Raw genomic sequence first — 21,390 nt, forward strand, 5'->3', positions numbered from 1 at the left:
GAGAGATGGATACTTGTCATTTTTAATTGTAATTCACAATATTTTACACAACAGAAAATAAAAATAAAAAATTAAATTAGGATTCTTAAGAATGGAAATAGTATTTAACAGCTTGATTGGTCTCAGTTAAAAGTCTCAATCCTGGCAGGTTCAACTCTTCATTGTGTAATGTGGAAGCTACAATATGATATTTCTAACAGTATCAATGCCATTGGAAAACCCCCCAGTAAATATTCATGTTGAAACCTAAAAGCCTAAATCCAGTGATAGCAACGATCCATCAGTATTGACTTGAAACACACAGAGACCAGAATGACTGTGAATGTGGCTGATTGCTATTGCTGAAGTCAACTGTGGTTCATTTTCTCTTAAAGCTAAAACAATCTTGAAAACAAAGTACAGTAAAGCTTTGTAAACTGCAGAACAATGTCCTCGCTCCAGTTTCAGGACCTTCATATTAAAGTGCATCAAACAAAAACAGTTAACATTTAACAAGTCGTCATAAAGCACAGTCTTGTATATCAACGGGGAAGTCGGAATATAATAGCAGCTACTGAAAAATTACATCTCTTTTTCTTAATTTGACATAAGGCCTGATTTGTAGGTAAACGCAGAGGAAAACTTGAACAAACAGGACTCATTCAGTATGAAATAAACAAAGGCACATATTTTCTCCCCCTCAGAGATTACAAAGGAAAGTAAAAATGTAATTATAAACTACATAATTTAGGGGGGAAAACATCTAATTGACATTTTCTAATTGAAGAGCTGGTTTCTAGCCACAGATGGTTTCAGCATAACCATAATGTGGCAATGACAATACTTGATGCTTAGACTGATGCTACACCCTCATTAGATTGTGGAGAAAACATACCAAAACATGTTTGTTACATCACCGATCACAAGAATATGGGTACCTGTGAATAAAAACAGCTTGACTGCCGCTACATAATACAATGAAGATTATTGCTGTTTTGTAAACCAGCACACATATGAGAACTGCTCCTGAATGGCAGTGGGAATAGATGCTAACGGAAGAGAGAGATTACAATGATCCGAAAACAAAACAGCTTTACCTCAGTCTTCACACAAAACACAGGGTTCCACTCGGTTGTGCATACTAAAAACTCCACATAAAGTCACAAACTTGTTCCCTCATGCTTATCACAAATACCACTTCACAACCGAGAACATTTCTTCTCAGTAGCAAACTGGTTGTACAATCAGTGTTTTACAAGTGCAGCAGTGAGGTGCCAAACAAGGCCCTCATTTTGGTATGCCGAAAGGCATTACTTTTTGCTTGACATTGTTTTTTCCTCTTCCCAAATCTCATACAAAGTGCCCTCTTGCAGTTTCTATTAATTATCAGTCAAATCACAGTAAAACCTTGCAAAGTCCACTGGTGATTGGTTCCCCCACACAAATACTGTTCGCTCAACAAAATATTTTTTTTTATTATTATTGTTATTTACATCAGAGTTTTTTCTGGGAAGGGAAGAGGGCTCAGTCTCAGGACCGGCTCTGGGTCGTGTTAATCATGATATTTGGAAGAGCGTTACGTCTCTTTCTCCAGGATCCCAAATCGCAAGCGTATCTCTTGATTTGGTGAAACCACTGCTGAGTGCGAGGTTTATCTGAGGCACGGAAAACGAAGGCCTCACGTCGGATGTCCAGCACCTCGAAGGTGTCTTCACAGTCGGGGTCGGTGGACACCACGCAGTTCGCCAGTCGGATTGGTTCGCGCAACACAGTGAATTTCCCGCTGCTCTTGTCTTTGATGAGCACCAGTACACCATCCTGCACTGTCTCCGAAGTCTCCAGACTCCCTTCGGTCACTGTGTCTGCGTTACGCAGAGTGCGTACCATGAGTAAACTCTGAACGTTTTGGAATTTGAGGGATTTGCTTCCCTTCTTGAGCCACTGGCCATCAGCGGGCTGCGCTAACTGGAGCGGCCCCTCCATGATGAAGCGTGTGCTTTCTCGTGTCCAGCCCACCGTCTTCATCGACAGCTCTCTCATCTCAATATTGATGACTTCTCGGTTCTTGCGGCTGTCGCGCCGGAAAGAGCGTAAGGACCACGTGGCGGTTCCCTCCTGTTTGGTTTTCATGTTGATGTGCTCTAGATGGGACTCCACACGGCTCTTGGCTTCTTTTAAGCGGGAGTAGTCTGGGTGACACTCGTTGGTGGCCTTGCTGATGCGACTTAGCAGTAATGGGTATTTGGTCACACGTTGAAGCGGTGCCATGAGGAAGGAGCGGAGGTTCATGCGCCTAAGTGCAGTGTTGTCATTCTGGGAGACGTCGAGGAATATCCTGAGGGATGTAAAGGAGCAAAGTTTTAAATACAGTTGAGTTCAAAAGTTTACATACACCTGGCCGAATCTGCAAAATGTTTATTATTTTATCAAAATGCATGTTATTTTTTATTTTGTACTGACCTGAATAATATATTTCTCATAAAAGACATTTACATATAGTCCACAAGAGAAAATAATAGTTGAATTTCTGAAAAAGACCTCGTTCAAAAATTTACACACACTTGATTTAATTGATTCTTAATACAGTGTTGTAACCCTGAATGAACAGCTGTTTTTTTTTTTTTTTTTTTTTTTTTTTGTGATAGTTGTTCATGTTGTTCTAGTTGTTCTCTTTTTTAGGGGAAACTGGCCACTGTTCTTCAAAAAAAAAATCTGTCAGTTCCCACGGATTCTTTGGTTTTTCAGCATTTTTGTGTATTTGAACCCTTTCCAACAATGACTTTGAGATTCGTCTTTTCATACTGAGGACAACTAAGGGACTCATATGCAACTATTACAGAAGGTTCAAATGCTCACTGATGCTTCAGAAGGAAAAACGATGCATTAAAGAGCCGGGGGTGAAGTAAATTTAACTTCTTTTGTCTTCTTGGGCATATGAAATATGAATATGTCTTCTGTAGCTTCTGAAGGGCAGTACTAAATGAAAAGAATATGATATTTAGGCAAATTAAAAAAATGTACACATCCTCATTCTGTTCAAAAGTTTACACCCCTCGCTCTTAAAGACACAATATGTAAGATTTTTTGATAAAAATATCCAAAACCCACTAGAATAGTGTTTTGTTGACTTGTGTACTTACATTACTCTTAAATGTTTCCATGAATGTTTAAATCCAGAGAAATAAGAATTTAAGTAGTGTCATGCCTGCCAATGACATCATACACTCTTGATTTTCTGGTTTTATTTTGTTAAAAACATGAAAAGATTCTTTATTTTGTTATGTGTTGTATTAGACAGGTGACGAACGAACAGAGTAGCATTATAACAGAACTTTCAACACAATTAAATGTATCTAGTATGATAAAACAGTGCTGTTTTACCCCACATATGCATGACTTGAAGGAGCGGAAGCAGTTGACTGTGGCATAATAAAAACTCTGCTGCTTTCCAGCAGTTTGTGAACGTCTTTCATTAGCAATTACTCCAGTGGCCTCGTTTCGCCTTTGTTTTGTTGTTTATTTTGAATATGCACTGTCTAGTAGCAAAAATTACATATTGTGCCTTTATTGCATAGTTTTTTCTTCCCCCTAAAGCATCATTGAGCATAGACAGATGCAAATGAGAAGAAATTGTTGAACAAAGATGTTATTTTTGTTTTCTTTGCGCAAATTACGGTTGAACCACTGATTTCACATGGACTATTTTGCAATGTTCTTACTACCTTTCTTGGCCTTGAATGTGGTAGTAATGTTGCTGTTTATGCAGGGTCAGAAAACTTTCGGATTTCATCAAAAATATCTCAATTTGTGTTCTGAAGATGAACGAAGGTCTTACGGGTTTGGAATGACATGAGGGTGAGTAATTAATGACAGAATTTTAATTTTTGGGTCAACTATCCTTTTAACTACCTTTATTTGTAACACTCAATGAAACTGGGAAAGCAGTTAAGCAGTTTATATTATATATTTTGTGTACCTAAGAAGCTCTTTTTCTTTCTCCAGAGTGTTGAGCATGTTCACAGATGTGGACTGCTGCAGGCAGTAGGTCTGAAACGCTGGAAGCATGTTGACAAACTCCAAGAAGATTTCTCCAATGCACACAGTCTGCAGGTCCTCATCGCCCTGTATGGAGACAGTCACCGTTTTATTTAGGTTTACCATTGTTATTACTTTTCAGTAGCCATTACTCCAGTCTTTAGTGTCCAGTCTTATGATTTTTTCAGAAATCATTCTAATATGTGACCCTGGACCACATTTGTAACAACAGTCAACAAAACATTGTATTGGTCAAAATGATCGTTTTTTTTTTTAATGCCAAAAATCATTAGGATATTAAGTAAAGATCATGTTCCAAAAGGATACTGTAAATATATAAAAACTTAATTTTTTATTAATAATATGCATTGCTAAGAACTTCATTTGGACAACTTTAAAGGTGATTTTCTCAATATTTTGATTTTTTCACCCTCAGATTCCAGATTTTCAAATAGTTGTATCTCAGCCAAATATATCCTATTCTAGCAAACCATACATCAGTGGAAAGCTTATTTATTCAGGTTTCAGGTGATCTCACTCAATTTGAATAAATTTACCTTTATGACTGGTTTTGGTGCTCATGTAACATTTCTTATGTTAATGTTGAAATGGCCACATACTAGCCTGGCAAAATGCCACTCCATTACTAGCATTCCTTACCTGATCAAAAGCCTGATCAATGCTGTCCTGCAGGTGCTCTGTGAACCTGTCATTGACATCAATGAGCTCTTGAACGTTGCCGAATACCACGGTGAGCTGCTCTGCTGTGAGCAGCCCTGCACTCTGCATGGGGCAGTAAAACTCTTCCTTGATGATGCGAAGGTCCTCTCCATAACTCGACTCAGTGTTGAGAAACTCTAGGATGGCCTCTTTGCGCTCTGTGCGTAGCTTGGAGCAGCGTTCACACATGCCTTCTTCGCGGGCACCCTCTTTGTGTCCGCAATCGGGACAGGGCTGCTGAACATCCCAGTGCCTGAGGAACGGCGAGGGTCTCCTCCAGCCCCGAGCCAATCCGGGTCCGATACCGCTGTCCACACGTTCCACCTCGGCTCCGGCACTGTGGCGGGTACGACGAGGCTCTTCCTCATCTTCACGCTCATCACTCAAGCCTACGACACCGCTGTCTGCGCTCAGGCTGCTGACGGTACTCCAGCGGTGCTGTGCGGTGCGGCTCACACCCAGGCCCCTGCTCCTCTCCTCACCTCTGGGCTCCGAGCGGCCCCTGGCTGTGCTAGGCACTGATGACAAAGAACAAACAAACCTCTGAAGATCAGCTCTCTGAATTTCATAACAATAGTTACATTAATAATGTAGTGATGATTCAAAAAGTCAAAAATGTCTAATAAAACAGTAAAAAACCCTAAAATGTTTGTTTTAAAGTCACATACATTGGAACAGTAGAGGTAAAACAAAATATATATTTTTTTGTTATTATTATTATCATCATCAATATTTAAAACAGTTGAGTACATATTTTTTCAGGATTCTTTGACGAATAGAAAGATCCATAGATCAGAATTTATCTGAAATAAAAACCTTATGTATTATAGTATTATAGAAATTAATACTTTTTTTAGCAAGGGTGTTTTAGATTGATCAAAAGTTATTATAAAACAATTATAATGTTACAAAAGATTTTTATTTCAGATAAATGGTGTTCTTCTGAACTTTCTATTCATCAAAGAAACCTGAAAAAATTCTACTCAGCTGTTTTTCAACATAATAATAAATGTTTTTTTGAGAAGCAAATCAGAATAAAATCAGTATATTAGAATGATTTCTGAAGGATCCTGTGACTGGAGTAATGATGCTATAAATTCAGCTTTGAAATCACAGGAATAAATTACATTTTAAAATATATTTAAATAGATAACAGTTATTTTAAAAGAACTAAATATTTTAGTACAAATATTTTAAAAATGTTACTGTTTTTGCTGTCAAATAAATGCAGGCTTGGAGAGTAGAAGAGACATCTTTAAAAAACATAAACATAAACATAAAATTTGACTGGTAGTGTATTTGGCAGCTATACTTATAATAAAAAATGTTAGATACTTTTAGTATACACTACCGTTCAAAAGTTTGGGTTTGTTAGATCTTTGAATGATTCTCAAAAAAGTGAGGTAGCATTTTGATTTGATAAAAAACAAACAAACAAAAAACATTATTTTTGTAAAATATTATTGCAGTTGAAAATGCAATTTTATTGTAATATATTTTAAAATGTAGTTTATTCCTGTGATAATAAAGATTAATTTTCAGTAGTCATTACTCCAATTTTCAGTGGCACATGACCCTTCAGAAATTATTAATATTTTTATTATCAATAATTATATTTTTAATTATTTTGCGCTTCTTAGTATTTCTGTGGAAACTGTGATACATTTTTGTGAACAGCATCTTATTTTAAAAATAAATAAATAATTACTGACCCCAAACCTTTGAATGATGTAATGTGTAAATAGCAACAAATAGCATCTTGTTCGCACTAAAATTTTAAATACCTGAGAACTGGGCAGAGTTGGTAAGATTGGCTCTTTGCACTATTTGCAGAATAAATAAAAAACACAAAATTATTTTAATGTTATAATATCAGATAAATGACAGTTATGATAAATCAATATTTTTTAAAATCTATACTTATATAAAATGTTTCTTTTTAAATCAGCTATACCAAATGATTCTGTTTGTAACAGAAAAACACAACTGCTTATAATAATAGAGGACGATGCTCTGGACAGAGCTCAGAGTGTTAAGTATTTGCCATAATCTATCACTTTTCCTTTTGATAGATAGTTAATGCTACATGATTATCTCAATCTTAAAATAGTTAGAAACAATTGCGTATTTGAATGTTTGGTAATACCGATACACTCAAAAAAGGACAAATAATGGAAAATAACCAATATTGTGCTCATACAGTATAGTGTGCACCCCTAATTTAAGAATAGATATGCATTTGCCTTTAAGTCTATAAACAACAAAACAAAGTACAGAAACTCAGTATGAATGCTGCAGTTCAGAAAGATAAAAGCAGTCCTTAGGGTAGTGGTCATGCATGTGACGGACCTACAGTAAAAGCCTCCTAAGGCCAGGTTTTAGTAAAAGCAGAGTACTAAAGTGATACCCTTGGGTTACAGACAAGCCTAAAAATTGTCAGTATTGTGAGTACAAAACTAGGACACGAGTTAAATTTACTTACAGCAAGAACTGTAAGCTTAGTGCGGTTAAAAGAGTCTTACCACTGTCCCTGTCTCTGCGGTGAATGTGCAAACGTGCTGCGGCGGCGATCTTCATCTCCAGCTGCTTACGCTTGGTGGCGTCTGCAGGCATGGGGTCGCTGTAGTGGGGCCGCAGGCGGCACTCACGCTGGGCCCTCACTGACTCAGCCAGCTCATAGGCCGCGTCTGAGCTGGAGCGTCTGCAGCCCGCCCCAGAAACCTGCTGATAGGATGAAGATCTGTCAATCAACATGGCACATGGCAGAGCACTGGTCTAAAATATATGCATGTGTGTGTGTGTGTGTGTGTTTGAAAGGGGAGAGTTGTAGAGTGTAAAACCTCAATGGAGGCAGAGTGAACTTTTAAGAACTTTTAACTATTTTTGAATTTTCCGGATCATCAGTCATCAAAGCTCGGTAAATACTGATCACAGACACAAAGATTTACCTTAAATTTCACCAAGCTGATTACTCACTTAAAAACTCCCACAGATCATGTTTTCAGGCCATTTCAAGTCGTATTTTGTCATAACAACATGATTAAATCTGAGTGTGTGAGCTGTTTACTCACTTTTTTCAATTAGTCTTCCCATTAATGCCATTATATTGTTCATTCACACAAGAGGCGGGATTTATGGCATGAACCAATCACAGCCAAACATAACCTGTCATATCCAATCCTATCGCGAGTGTAATAGTGTAAAACCTCAATAAAGGCAGATTTGATTCCTAAGCACATATGAGAATTAATGGAACCACTAACTGTTTCAGACATCGATCAGAGTCTCTGCATCATGGTACATCCAGAGGGTGTCATATTACCAAAGCTTTTAATATATTGTAATGGTGGTAAGTGGAAAATCCTTTGCTGTGGCTTTTCATGCCCAGTTACTGTTTATTAAAAAGTCTATTGACAGACTACAAAAAGTGTATCTCAACAGAAATAATTCAAAAACCCATTTCCTTTTCAAAACCGGCTTGCCGGATGGTTTAAAGTCACTATTTAGCAGGACAGCTTACCCACAAATACAAAATTCTGTCATGATTTACACAACCCTATGTTGCTCCCAAACCTGTATGACTTTTTTCTGTGGAACATAAAATATGACATTTTGAGAAATATCCCTGTTTTTTTTGTCCATAAAATGGTAGTCAGTGTTAAAATGGTTTCTGTCAATGGGTCAGTGTCTGAAGGACCATGTGACACTGAAGACTGGCGTAATGGTTGCTGAAAATTAAGCTTTGCCATCAAAGGAATAAATTAAATTTAAAATATATATAAATACATAATATTTCACAGTTTTACTGTTTTTATGGAAGCCAATTTCCAACATTTTTTTCACAGAATTGTGAGGTAACTCACAACTGCGAGTTATAAAGTCTATAAAGAACTACGAGATACTGTATAAACGCACAACTCAACTTTTTTCTTAGATATGCTTGATATGAACTCACAATTGCAAAAAAGTCAGAATTGTTTTTATCTCACAATTCTGACTTAATAAGTCACAACTGCATATTATAAAGTCGGAATTATAGTTATAACCTCACAATTCTGAGAAAAAGTCACAATTACGTCATATAAACTTATATTCTAAGCAATTCTGGCTTTATAACTCAATTGTTCACGCAGTTCTAAGAAAAAAGTTGGAAATGAGAGTTCATATCTCACAATTCTGACTTAACTTGCAATTGTGTGTTATAAAGTCAAAATTCAAGATATAAACTCGCAATTCTGAGAAAAGAAGTCACAATTTTCGAGATTTGCAGTTCTGACTTTATAACTCGCAATTTGCGAGTCTATATCAAGCAATTCAGAGAAAAAAGTCAATGTTAAACAAAATAGAGATAAAGACTCGCAATTCTGACATTTTTTCTACGAACTGTGTGAATTAAACTCACAATTGCAAGTTAAAAAAGTCAAAATTCAAGATATAAACTCGCAATTCTGAGAAAAGAAGTTACAATTTCGAGATTTGCAATTCTGACTTTATAATTCGCAATTTGCGAATAAAACAATATCTTCCATGTTATGCAGTAGTGACTTTTTTTCATAATTGCATGATATAAACTCATAATTCTGACTTTTTTTTAGAATTGCATGATATAAATTCGAAATTGCAAGTTATAGTCAGAATTGCGAGATAAAAACTCACAATTCTGACATTTTTTCTACGAACTGCGTGAATTAAACGCACAATTGCAAGTTATAAAGTCAGAAGTCAGTCACTTTTTTCTCAGAATTGCATATAAACTCAATTCTGACTTTTTTCTCAGAATTGTGATATAAACTCACAATTGTGAGTTATAAAGTCAGAATTGTGAGTTAATTCAAGGCAATTTCTTGCAAATGCGAGTTTGTATCTCGCAAATATCTCTTATATCTCTTTCTTTTAAGGCGTTCACGCCGACTACATCTGCTTCAACTGACATAACTGATAACCTTTCAACTTTTAAACCTCTGTCATTCCAAAAAGTCAGTACATGGTGTGTTTCAAATGCATCTGCTACAAACACAAATCTATAGCGTAAAACCCTCAAAAGGTCGCTCGTCAGCATTAGGTTCTCAAGCGCTATCAATGCACGAGAAACAAGACACCTGGGCTTCAGGTGACGTACAGAATAATTAATAAGCCAGCTGTTATCTTAATTAAAAACACACAGAAATGCAAAAACGGAAGAAGCGCCTGTGCGCAACGGCTGGCCATTGAATCATAGCAACATTGCACATGAATGCCAGCGTTCCTCGATATCACCCTTAACCTTAAAAACATAAAAACATACAGCCAGCTATGTGGCGTGAATGAATGTGGCGCAATGAAGAGCTGGCTGGCATCTCAAGCAGCAGTGAGCATCAACACACAACCTGCCACACAGAAGAACCATAAAGCAGTTACCACCATGAAACCTGGCTCTAATCCTCCCTGCGTGCTGCTCTTAGCTGCGGCTCTGCACGCTCCGCTGCATGTCTGCAGTCGCCTCTACCGTGCAGATTCTCCTGCAACCTCAGCCTCCCTGAACACGTATGACAGTTCCTGCTTTCCTCGTTCAGAGGTGATATTCAGAGGTGTGCGTGAGACGGCAGCATTCCTTACGCATTCTGTCGCCGCTTTCCCCTGTTGTCCCGCGGGCTCGGTGCAAGCCTCCTCTCCGCAGGCCGACGTTGTCATGGCAACGTGGGCAGACTGATGGCTGGGCTGGGGAGCGGTGATGTCAGTGACGTCATTCTGCTCACGCGACAGTCGGACGGGAGTCTCGGCTGCAATCTCTGCACTGCAGCTGGAGCGGAGAGAGGGAGAGAGAACACAAAGGGAGGGAAATGGGAGTGTTAAATTGGAATTACAATTCCTGATTCTCCGCTCCTACACGTGCCGTGCGGTCAACCCCCATCCCCCTTGAGAGGACCGGTGCCCCCCCAGACCAGAGGGGCTCACAGAGGACAGCAATTAGACGCATCAATTCACATTAACACCTGAACTCCTCGCTGCAGGGCTCCGAATCGGAAAACAAGCACAATCAATCTTTTAGATTCCTCTGTGTGTGCGCGAAGTAGAAAAGGAGCCTATGTATCCGTGGATGACCCCACACACCGCAGCCGGTGAATAAATAACAGCACATAATAGACCAGTCAAACTGTGTATGATAAGGTTTGATTTCAGAAAATATCTCTTATTTTGTTTGTCTGTAAATTATTTTGTATGATAAAATGTTTTCAGAAAATGTTATTCTTTTTTCTTGTTAATCTCACATAAGTCAATTTTAAACTTATGTTTTGGATTTACAAGAAAAAAAATATATATCTTACTTAAAATAAAAATAAATAAATTATTTTCTTACATAAATACTACTTTTGAGGTAAATGTACTACTGTTCAAATGTTTGGGATATGTAAGTATTAAAAGAAATGATTAGGACACATTCATTTGCTAAAAAAGTGATATTTATAATGTTACAGAAAATACTGTTCTTTTGAACTGTCTATTTATTAAAGAATCCTGAAATGTTTCATGGTTTCCACAAAAATATTAAGCACTATTGTTTTCAACATGAATAATAAGAATTGTTTCTTGAGCACCAAATCAGCATATTAGAATGATTTCTGGACGGGAGTAATGGCTGCTGAAAATCATGCTTGGATATCACAGGAATAAATTACATTTAAAATCTATTCAAATAATAATCATTTAAATCATTTCTTTATGGAAGTCCATTTCCTTCACTGAATAAAAAAAGTATTTCTTATCTCAATAGTTTTTTGTCAGAATTGCGTGATAAAAACCTGCAACTAAAAGTTCTAAAGTCAGAATTGCGTGATATTAACTGCAATTGTGAGTTATAAAAAGTCTGAATTGTGAGTTTTTCTGACTTTTTTTCTCAGAATTGCGTGATATAAACTTGCAATTCTGACTTTTTTCTTTTTGCGAGATATATACTCACAATAAACTCAGAATTGCAAGATTTAAACTTGGGATTGTGAGATATAAAGTCAGAATTGGGTGATATAAACTCGCAATTCTGACTTTTTTTGAAATTCAAAAATCATTTGCGAGAAATAAAGTTAGAATTGTCTTTTTTCTCAGAATTCTAAGATATAAACTCGCAATTGAAAGTTATAAAGTCAAATTTTAAGGGATCTGATATGATCTCAAAATTGCAAGTTTAAATTTCACAATTCTGACTTAAGAACTTGCAATTGTGAGAAAAAGTCACAATTTCGAGATATTAAAAAAGTCAGAACTTTGAGTTTATATCTCGCAGTTCTGACTTAATTTTTTTTTTAATTGTGACTTTATTTCTCAGTATTGCGACTTTGTCTTGCAATTGCAAGTTTATCACACAATTTTCACTAGCAAATATTTTTATCTCAGAATTGCGACTTTGTCTGGCAGTTTTATAATCTTAAACTTTATAATCCAATTCCGTGTTTATATCATGCAATTCTGAGATAAAAAATCAGAATTGCGAGTTTATATTTAATTGCGAGTATATATGTGACCCTGGACCACAAAACCAGTCTTAAGTCGCTGGGGTATATTTGTAGCAATAGCCAAAAATACGGTCAAAATGATTGATTTTTCTTTTATGTCAAAAATCATTAGGAAATTAAGTAAAGATCATGTTACATTAAGATTTTTTGTAAAATTCCTACTGTAAACCTATCAAAATGTAATTTTTGATTAGTAATATGCATTGTTAAGAACTTAATTTGGACAACTTTAAAGGTGATTTTCTCAGTATTTTGATTTTTTTGCATCCTTATATTCCAGATTTTCAAATAGATGTATCTCGGCCAAATATTGTCCTATCCTAACAAACTATACATCAATAGAAAGCTTATTTTTTGAGCTTATATATCTCTATATCTATTATATATCTATGTATATATCTCAGTTTTGTAAAATTTAACCTTATGACTGGTTTTGTGGTCTAGGGTCACATATTTCACAATTCTGACTTTATTTCTCAGAATTGCAAGTTTTTAATCACGCAATTCTGACCTTATAACTCGCAATTGCGAGACAAAAAGTCAGAATTGTGAGATTAAAAGGCGTAGTTACCTTTTTTATTTTTTTATTCAGTGCCGGAAACAGGCTTTCATAGTTTTTACCAAATATTTGTCAAGTATTTATATTTTTTTATCAAATAAATGCAGCCTTGGGGAACATAAGAGACTTTTACTGACATAACTGACTGCAAAGTACAAATATTTGAGTGGTACTGTATATAGTTTTAAGGATATTTAAATATTTTTACTAGAGAACAAGGCAAAAAAAAAAAAAAGTGAATAACAACATGATTTTTTTGTGCAGTGTATAAAAGACATTTGTTACTGAATGTCGATGGCTCTACATTCACTGTTGAATAAACATACTTTTAAATATATCAATCAGCTGTTTTCCCCAGCTATTGTTCATATACAGACATCTCTTAGGATTTAAAAAAACAGGTGTTTTAATTGATTTCTTATAAGCTCTTAATTGCCCCTTCCACATAATTTCCATCTCCTTTGATGCTTCAGTACCTCAGAATCTGATAATGCTGTGCTCATCACTGTCATAAATTTGCATAGACGCCATCTGAGAATAGTGCTGACAGCACAGCCATGAGCTCTGAAGCATTCAAAAGAAAACACACAAAGACAAAGAAGCCTTGACATCTCACTAGGAAAAGAAGAACCACAAAATGCAGATGTTAATAGCTGACGCGTGTCTAATATCAATTTTAATCCTAACAGTAAAATGTGGAAAAGTTCATTCACAAACCTGTAGCTGTGGACTGACAGTAATTAATATAACGGTCTGAAAGTGGCAATAAAACCAATGTCTTTCACACGCGAATGAAATTGTCATTAGAGCACTGCAGATATATTACCTGTCATTTCAGCAGTGCTGTATGAGGCCATTAATTGGATTTTTTTCTCTTAAATTATTTTCTAATCTATTACAAGGTATAAAGACACTTATTACAGTGTACTGACAGACTTGTTTTTTTTTTAAACACTGCCCTTTATTCAACTCAATCTAAAAAAAATCACATCAAGACAATAAGCTCCCTTGAAATGTGTCTATTCTAGTCAATAAGATAAAGTGACTGTAAGCTTAAATAAGAGCATTGCCTTGTGACTTGCTCTTCTTTCTTCTATCAAGCAGACAATAAATGAAAATAACTATATAGAAGTCTCATAAAAAAGACCTGGAAGCCCCGGGCTGCTCTGTAGTAAATGAATACCCTCACTTGAGGCACTACGGGACAGCTGGGATATTGGATGTTATATTTAGACGGTTCACAGCCCGGATTGAACTCCTGCCCTGGAGGAACATAACATTAGAGAAAGGCTCAGTAATGTCGAAAAGCTTCTGACGCACCAGCAATTAAGCTCTGTGCTATGTCTGGAGCAAAAGCGGCTGAAGGAAAATCTATACAGATTTATGCATCCATGCTAAATTTGAGAAGACTGCCAGGGCCAGAGTTATGTGCTGTTATGTTAACCAAATTTCTGTCAGGTTCGCATATTTCACGCTTGTGTGAGATTCTGTGTGTGAAACGTGCTGTTGGTGGACAGGTGTGAACCAGACAACTGCCACAACACAACACAACTACTGAAGAATCTACTGCCTGAGTGAATCAATGGGGAATTAATGGGGTTTGTTACTATAGTATCTAGTTCTTTTCCTCTGATTGCTGTTACTGCAAAAATCTGGTTCTTTATTTTTGTTTTCCCAGTAACATAATAATATTTAGCAATAAAACACAATAACTTTACCTGAAGCTTTAACAAAATTCAATTAAGTTTATGTTTAAAATTCTACAAAACAGGGTTTTGCAGTTTTGCTTCTTAGGAAAACTGAATTTTCTGGGTTGTAATTTTGTACTGGAAAACAAGACAAAGATGATTAGGACAGGATATTTAACATCAGTTGTAATAGCCTTAGCTAAACCTGCTAATCACCACAGAATATGCCACTATATGCAAATATCACATCTGCTACTGTGTACTTGGCGTAAATGAAGACATTAAAAATCACATCAATAATGATATATTCACTCTGTTTCTCTGTATACAAGATGTGGAGAGATTCAAGAATAAATCAATAACACACATGCTGATGCAAACAGTGCTGGAGCTGTGATGGGATTTGTTTTCACAGAGTAACCTAGAGTTACACAGTTCCAGCTGATGTCCATTTTTCCCATTTAAACTGTGTGGTATCGAAATAGTGGATAATAGAGATTTATTATTTAATTGGTAATGGTCAATCCTGGTTATATATTGACTAATATTTAATATTGAATTGTTCATGCTCATTTCCTCTATTTCTGCATTTAGATTCCCTTTGTCATTATCTACTAAAGCTTAGATAAAGGGTTAGTTCACACAAAAATGAAAATTAGCCCATGATTTACTCACCCTCAAGGCATCCTAGGTGTATATGACTTTCTTTTTTCAGACAATATCCAATCAGAGTTACATTAAATATTATCCTGGCTCTTCCAAGCTTTATAATGGCAGTGAGTGAGTGTTTCTGTTTGTTCAAGTCTGTTCTGTTCAAGTCCAATAAAGTGCATCCATCCATAATAAAAAGTGCTCCACATGGCTCCAAGGCCTCCTGTAGCGTTTTTCTAAGAAAAATATCCTTATTTATAACATAGCCATCACTTTTCTATCGTTAACGGAAGTCGTTCCGGGTGGATGACGTAGAAAGTATGTGTTGCGCATACGCTGCTGAGAAGTGACGAACACAGAAGCGCAGTGGAGAGCAAAACAAAACAGCGATCATGAATTAGAAGTGCAAAAGGAGGATTTTTTTTGTAGAGAGACTTTTTATAAAGAATGCATGCACTTTATTGGACTTGTTTTGGACTGTTGAACAGAAACACCATCTCACTGCCATTATAAAGCTGGGAAGAGCCAGGATAATTTTTAATGTAACTCAGATTGGATTTGTCTAAAATAAGAAAGTCATATACACCTAGGATGGCTTGAGGGTGAGTAAATCATGGGCTAACCATTTAATCTTTAAAAACACTACTAATTTAATAACACTGAAATGTTAAAGTCCCCTATAGTCAAAAATTGTATCCCTTAAAACTAATCTTTAATCATTAAAATTACATTTAAATGTTTTTTCTTGTGAAAAAATGTTTCTCATGCCTTAAAACTAATCTTTAATCAATCAAATGACATTTAAATGTTTTTTTGTGAATTTTTTTTCTCATGCCTTAAAACATCTTAAATGGAACTCAACACCTCGTGCCTCATTTACTATATGTGGATTATGAATATGCAAATTAGCCTTGCCTCCACTCACACCAGCCAGAGCCTCCTGATCCACCAAATGTAGTAAACGCAATATAATGGCCAAACACGGATAATCAGTGATAAAACTATGTTTTTACTAGCAGACAACAATAGCAGATACTGTAACATTCATTATTTAGGGAGGTGGGTCTGACTCCGGGCTACTTTTACACTGTTGCCACAGGTTATTATTCAAGTTAGCGGTTAGCGTCGAGCAGTTTGCTCTTTTTAATTTTTGGTTTTGTGCTGGTAATCCTATTGGTATATTTTGCATGCTAATGATAGGACTCTCTCCATTGACATGATTGGTTAACGAAGTTTGTGACATAGCAAAAAAGGGCAGTTTCAAACCGTGTTTCTGGGACAGCCTTTGAGAATCCACAGTTTTAAAGAGGAAATACTCAGCGAACTACTCAATTTTAATCTCAGACATGTGTCGGTCATCAGCCATGGAAATCTGTATTGAAACCATTTTAATATAATAGCAGACCCAGATTTGAATCCAACCTAGGTTTTCATCCCATTCAACGCAACTACCACGTTCAAGGCCCAGAAAGGTAGTACAGACATAGTTAAAATAGTCAATGTGACATCAGTGGTTCAACCTTAATGTTATAAAGCTACAAGAATACTTTTTTATTCAACAATTTATTCTCTTCCGTGTCATCCTTTGCTGCGCATTCAAGAAAGTACCATGGGCCTTCAACATGTCAGTTGTGTTGCTGTCTATGTAGGGTCAGAAAGCTCTCTGATTTCATCTTTGTTCCAAAGATGAACAAAGGTCTAATGACAGAATTTTAATTTTTGGATGAACTACCCCTTTAAGTACTATGAATGCACAAGTCACAGCAGCTCCCATCCACTCACCTTTTTTTAATAAGGTCCAGGGCGGATCCCAGAAAGCCATCCTTCATTTTGTAGATTTTGGCTCCGTATCTGGAAAGGTCTGTCCCGTCCAGAAGGATTGCCGGGCAGCAGCTGGATGGGCCATCGCCACTCTCCCTGCGGGGCGGAAAGGGAACAACCGCTACATCTGTGGCCCCAGGGCCTGCTGGGCCCTTTGTCTCCTCGTCTCTTCCTGTAGCAGCTTGAGAGTGTAATGGAGAGCGAGCCACTGGGCCCGTGCAGATGGGTCCTCCCGGGACCTCAGTGCTAGAACTGGGCTCAGACATCTCCCCTCCACTGTGGTTCGAATCCTGAGCTGTGTTGACGTCAATATCAGTCCTTCCAGCACTTTGCGTTTCCTCTGTCTGTATTCTTTCCTCTCTATGCTTGTCAGAGGACTTGTAGTTATTGATGCCTTCCTTCTGTCTCATTCTCTTAAACTCCTCAAATGTAGGTATGTGCAGGCGGCCCATCGGGGGTCTTTTCCTCTCAGGGGTCGACTGGGCAGAGTTAGTGCTGATGGGATCTAAGGTATAAGCTTTACTTATGGAACTAGACTCCTGTCTGGAATTCAGTGCCAGGTTAGGGGTGCTTCGTTGCCTTCGGAGCTGCAGTCGTCGTAGTGCTTCCTGTTTGATCTCTTCGGGACTGGTGATGCGACGGGCGCTCAACTGTTGCTGTCCGTTCCTTTGCAATGATGCCAGCCCAGGACGAACTGCTACATCCTGATCGCATGGATACAACGGAGAAGGTCCATTACCAAGCACAGGTTGAGGACGCAAGGGCTTGTTGGGCTCCAGCACACGTGTGCTCTGGAGCCGCAGCTTGTCTCGAAGACCCTTTCGAGCATTTCCGTTCAAACCCCAGTCCTCAACCGCAGGTAAAAGCCATTGTGGGAAGAGTGGAATATCCTTCCTTACCACTCCTCGACGGCCGTAGATCGCCATGCTGTCATGGGAAGGCATTAAGCCGTAAACTTGCGGTTCCTGAGGAGGTCCATCATACCAGTGGCTGCTAGAAGTGCAGTGGAGAATAAACTCACTGTCCACGCTTCTGTAAGGATACGCATTGGGATCGGACACAGCAGCCCAGTGCAGGTTTTCAAGACTGCGGTAAAGCCTGGTGCCACCAGTGTTAACACAGCCTGGTGGAAAGCGCATCGTACCGTATCCAGACTGACCATCAGGATGTTTAAGGGGATGCATACTGCTGGTGGAGCAGTAGACCCCCAAGTTGCTGAGCAGACCATTGTTGTTGTTGCAGTGGCCCGGCACTACATCCTGGCCAGGGAAGGTGGGCACAGCGTGGTGAGGGAAAGCAGACAGTGGGGAGCTGAGGACGGACAGGTCCATGGACAAGTCCATGCTGCAGCCTGCAGGAGAGCCTGCCGGGGAGTACTCACATTGTGGGGCTTTCACATCCGGCATGGCCACAGAAATAGCTGGCCTATTCCAGAAAGGAGCACCGGGATCACAGCCCTGCAGAAATGCATCAGTAAAAACATCAGTAATTGACAAATACCTGGTGTTTAAAATTGGTTTTTAGTAAAAAATTAGATAAAGAAACTAAAATGACTTTTATAGACTTTTGGCAAATTTGGTCCACTGAAAAAAAATATTTTTCATCAGGGTAATAAGCTCTAACAGTATTCTAAGTAAAAAAAGAAAGAAAGATTTTCTAGATAATATTTTGGCTTTTAATTTATTTTAATTTCTTTTGGCTTTAGTACAATCACATAAAAAATACATAATTTAGCATTTTGAAAAATATGTTTACTTCTTTCTTCACACAGCATTAATGGGTTTTTCTTGTTTATAACTGACTGCTATGGAACATAATTCATTATTTTAAAGCTGGCATACTGTTTCTTATGGAACTGGAAAAAAGGTAACTGCAACTTCATCTCATAATTCTGACTTTTTTCTCTTAATTGCAAGTTTACATCTAGCAATTCTGACTTTTTTCAGAACTATGTGATATAAACTCGCAATTCTGACTTTTCTTCTCAGAATAATATAAATTGATGTAATATAAACTTGAAATTGCAAGAAATAAAGTCAGAATTGCGGATATACACTCGCAATTGTGAGAAATAAAGTGACTGACTTTTTTCTCAGATTTGCAAGTTTAGATCCCCCAATTGTGATTTTTTTTTATAACACGCAATTGCGAGTTAAGTCAGAATTGTGAGATATGTAGTCGCAATTCTGAGAACATATTAGTCTTTTTTCTCTTCAAAATTGGACTTTATAACTCACATTTCTGAAACAAGTTATTTCTCTTTATATATACTTTATATCTCACTAATCTGACTTTATAACTCAAAATCGTGTTTATATCTTTCAATTCTTTATTTTTTTATTATTTATTCTTTATAATTCACAACTGCAAATTTATATCTTGCAATTCTGACTTCATTTCTCAGAATTGAGAGTTTATATCTCACAATTCTGAGGAAAAAAAGTCAGAATTGCAAGTCTACATCCAGCAATTCTGACTTTATATCTTGCTTTTCTGACTTCATGAGTCAAAATTGTGAGTTTATTTCTCAGAATTATGAGATTTTTTATTCAGTGGCAAAAAAGGGCTCCTATAGTTTCTCCATGGCGTATTTGGTCAAAAAATATAAATAAATAAAGAACCAAATGTGTAAGAAATATATTCCACTTATAATCCTTGGGTATACGTGCTCAGTTGAGGATTTTAAAATGCCAGATAAGATCTAAAATTACCCCAGGTTTCAAAATTAATCATGAGGATGTGCTACTGAAGATTACTCTAGGTGATTCTGAAAATGCAAAATTATCTCATTGAAACAACCCTACAAATAGCACTCTCTGTCTCTATAAAACTGCCCTAAAAGGGGGCAAAAATGAAATTCACTCTACATTTCTCACATATTTATAAATGGAGTATACTGTGTATACACATCTAATGATCCTTCCGAACACAAGGATGTTTAACAGTTCAATAACTACTCCAGTAATTATAATGCTCATCATGCGTAGTTAATTTGACTTGTATAATCAAATTCTTATTCTAAAAATGGCTTGTTCTTTTTTACAAATCAAATGGTTGGGGGAGTTATGTCTGGAATTAAAAACATTAAACCAAGAGGGAAGAAAATCAGAAGGGACAGTAATGAAGAGAGCCACAACACTCGCCCAGGGCTCTTATTCCACTAATCAGATGAGAAGCGTGGATTAGCTAGGAGAGCGCTTCTCTTTTAGTAAATAGTACAAATTGCCTTGCTTTGGGCCATATTAATATCCACCCGTAATCTCAAACAGAAATCAGGGTCAAGCCAGGAGTTACAAAAGAACACGCCACAATAATTTCAGGACAAATCCATCTAGATGAATATTCATCTTCTTCACATTGCCTGTCAGAGAACAACAATGGCATTGCGATTAGATTGAAAAAGGCAGGAAACTAGTGATTTTAAGTAGGGGAAGCCCAGCATGTTCAGGTGTTCAATTAACGTTTGGCCCAATTTAATTAAAATGGAGCTATTGAAACCCCTCTGGTATTATGAGGCTATTTTCAACGCTCCATTTAAGAGATAAAAAGATCGAAAACCCCCTTTTTGTTTTTCTGTGAATTGTACAGTGGAGCGCTCGGGAGGATTTATCTTCGTGGGCGACTAGACTCACTGTCTCAATAGCGCTGCCAGGGTTTTCTTCGTTTGCGTTCGAAAACTGCTGACGTGTGAATAAACAGTCAATTAGCATAAGGAGCTTGTTTAATGAGCATGTGGCACAGGATCAGCTCACGCCGGGCCCACTATGTCCTCTCTGTGTGTGACAGACAGGCAGATGCTTCCTTTCCTATTTGAGGAGAACTATTACAGACACAAGAAAGCGAGAGCAGACAGTCTCTCAGTGAGACAATAGCTTCATACCAAGCCAAAATACTAGAGATTCAAGGACACTCAAACCTGAGGACTGGATTAGCCAGATTCATGACAAACTAATCAGGTTCCCTGATTGATTTTACATTTTGTACTTAATATATATATACTATATGGCTATACTATATCTGCTGGCCTCTGCTAAAAAAAGTGTGTTAGAGAAACCCTTTAGGATAGGTCTTTTGTTGTGTTAGTCATAAAAACTTACCCCATTTTAATCAACTCTGTGTGTGCGCCTTCACTCGGCTTGCTTTAGGCTCTCATTCGCAGGCTCTGAGCCAACAGAATCTCTTTTGGTTTGGATTAGAGGTAGACAACTCTTCCACAACACCAGACTGCTGAGACCTCAAGCACAGGCAGCTACAAAAGAAGAGAAAAAACATCAATACAGGCATCCAAAAATAATATGAATCAATTTCTAGAACGAAGAAAGAATCCTGCAGTATTGCTGAGGATTTTGTATTTGTTTTCACAGAGAAAATGCATTTCCTTTGACTGAGAAAATTTTGTTAAGAAGTCAAACACTCTGAATAAAACAAAGTCATCATTGGGATTTTTCCT

General features: G+C 37.3%; 2 protein-coding genes across 3 annotated transcripts in view; one reads left to right on the plus strand and one right to left on the minus strand.

The window, feature by feature from the left end:
* The window catches only part of dgkg (diacylglycerol kinase, gamma), a 449,591-nt gene that overhangs the window by 348,862 nt on the left and 79,339 nt on the right, over nt 1-21,390 (plus strand). The window lies entirely within an intron of this gene.
* On the minus strand, nt 2-21,174 carry LOC141340811 (uncharacterized). Of its 2 annotated transcripts, none has more exons than XM_073845901.1 (7): nt 21,038-21,174; nt 16,902-18,397; nt 10,330-10,513; nt 7,257-7,455; nt 4,675-5,252; nt 3,956-4,101; nt 2-2,314 (listed from the first exon to the last, which is right to left on the minus strand). In XM_073845901.1, the coding sequence occupies exons 2-7, from the start codon at nt 18,344-18,346 to the stop codon at nt 1,510-1,512; spliced, it is 3,357 nt and encodes a 1,118-aa protein (XP_073702002.1). In that variant the 5' UTR covers nt 18,347-18,397; nt 21,038-21,174; the 3' UTR covers nt 2-1,509. The 2 variants fall into 2 exon arrangements, with proteins under 2 accessions (XP_073702002.1, XP_073702001.1); XM_073845900.1 differs by having other exon boundaries at nt 7,257-7,458.

This window comes from Garra rufa, chromosome 8, assembly GCF_049309525.1.
Source record: "Garra rufa chromosome 8, GarRuf1.0, whole genome shotgun sequence".
NCBI lineage: Eukaryota > Metazoa > Chordata > Actinopteri > Cypriniformes > Cyprinidae > Garra > Garra rufa.

Bases quoted from the DNA above. Each gene is read 5' to 3' on its own strand.
- LOC141340811 (XM_073845900.1), bottom strand. From the start codon at position 18,346: ATGCCGGATGTGAAAGCCCCACAATGTGAGTACTCCCCGGCAGGCTCT. The intron at 4,102-4,674 runs GTAAGGAATGCT...GTCTCCATACAG, and splicing joins TTGATCAGGCTTTTGATCAG to GGCGATGAGGACCTGCAGAC. The intron at 2,315-3,955 runs GTACACAAAATA...TACATCCCTCAG, and splicing joins AAAGAAAAAGAGCTTCTTAG to GATATTCCTCGACGTCTCCC.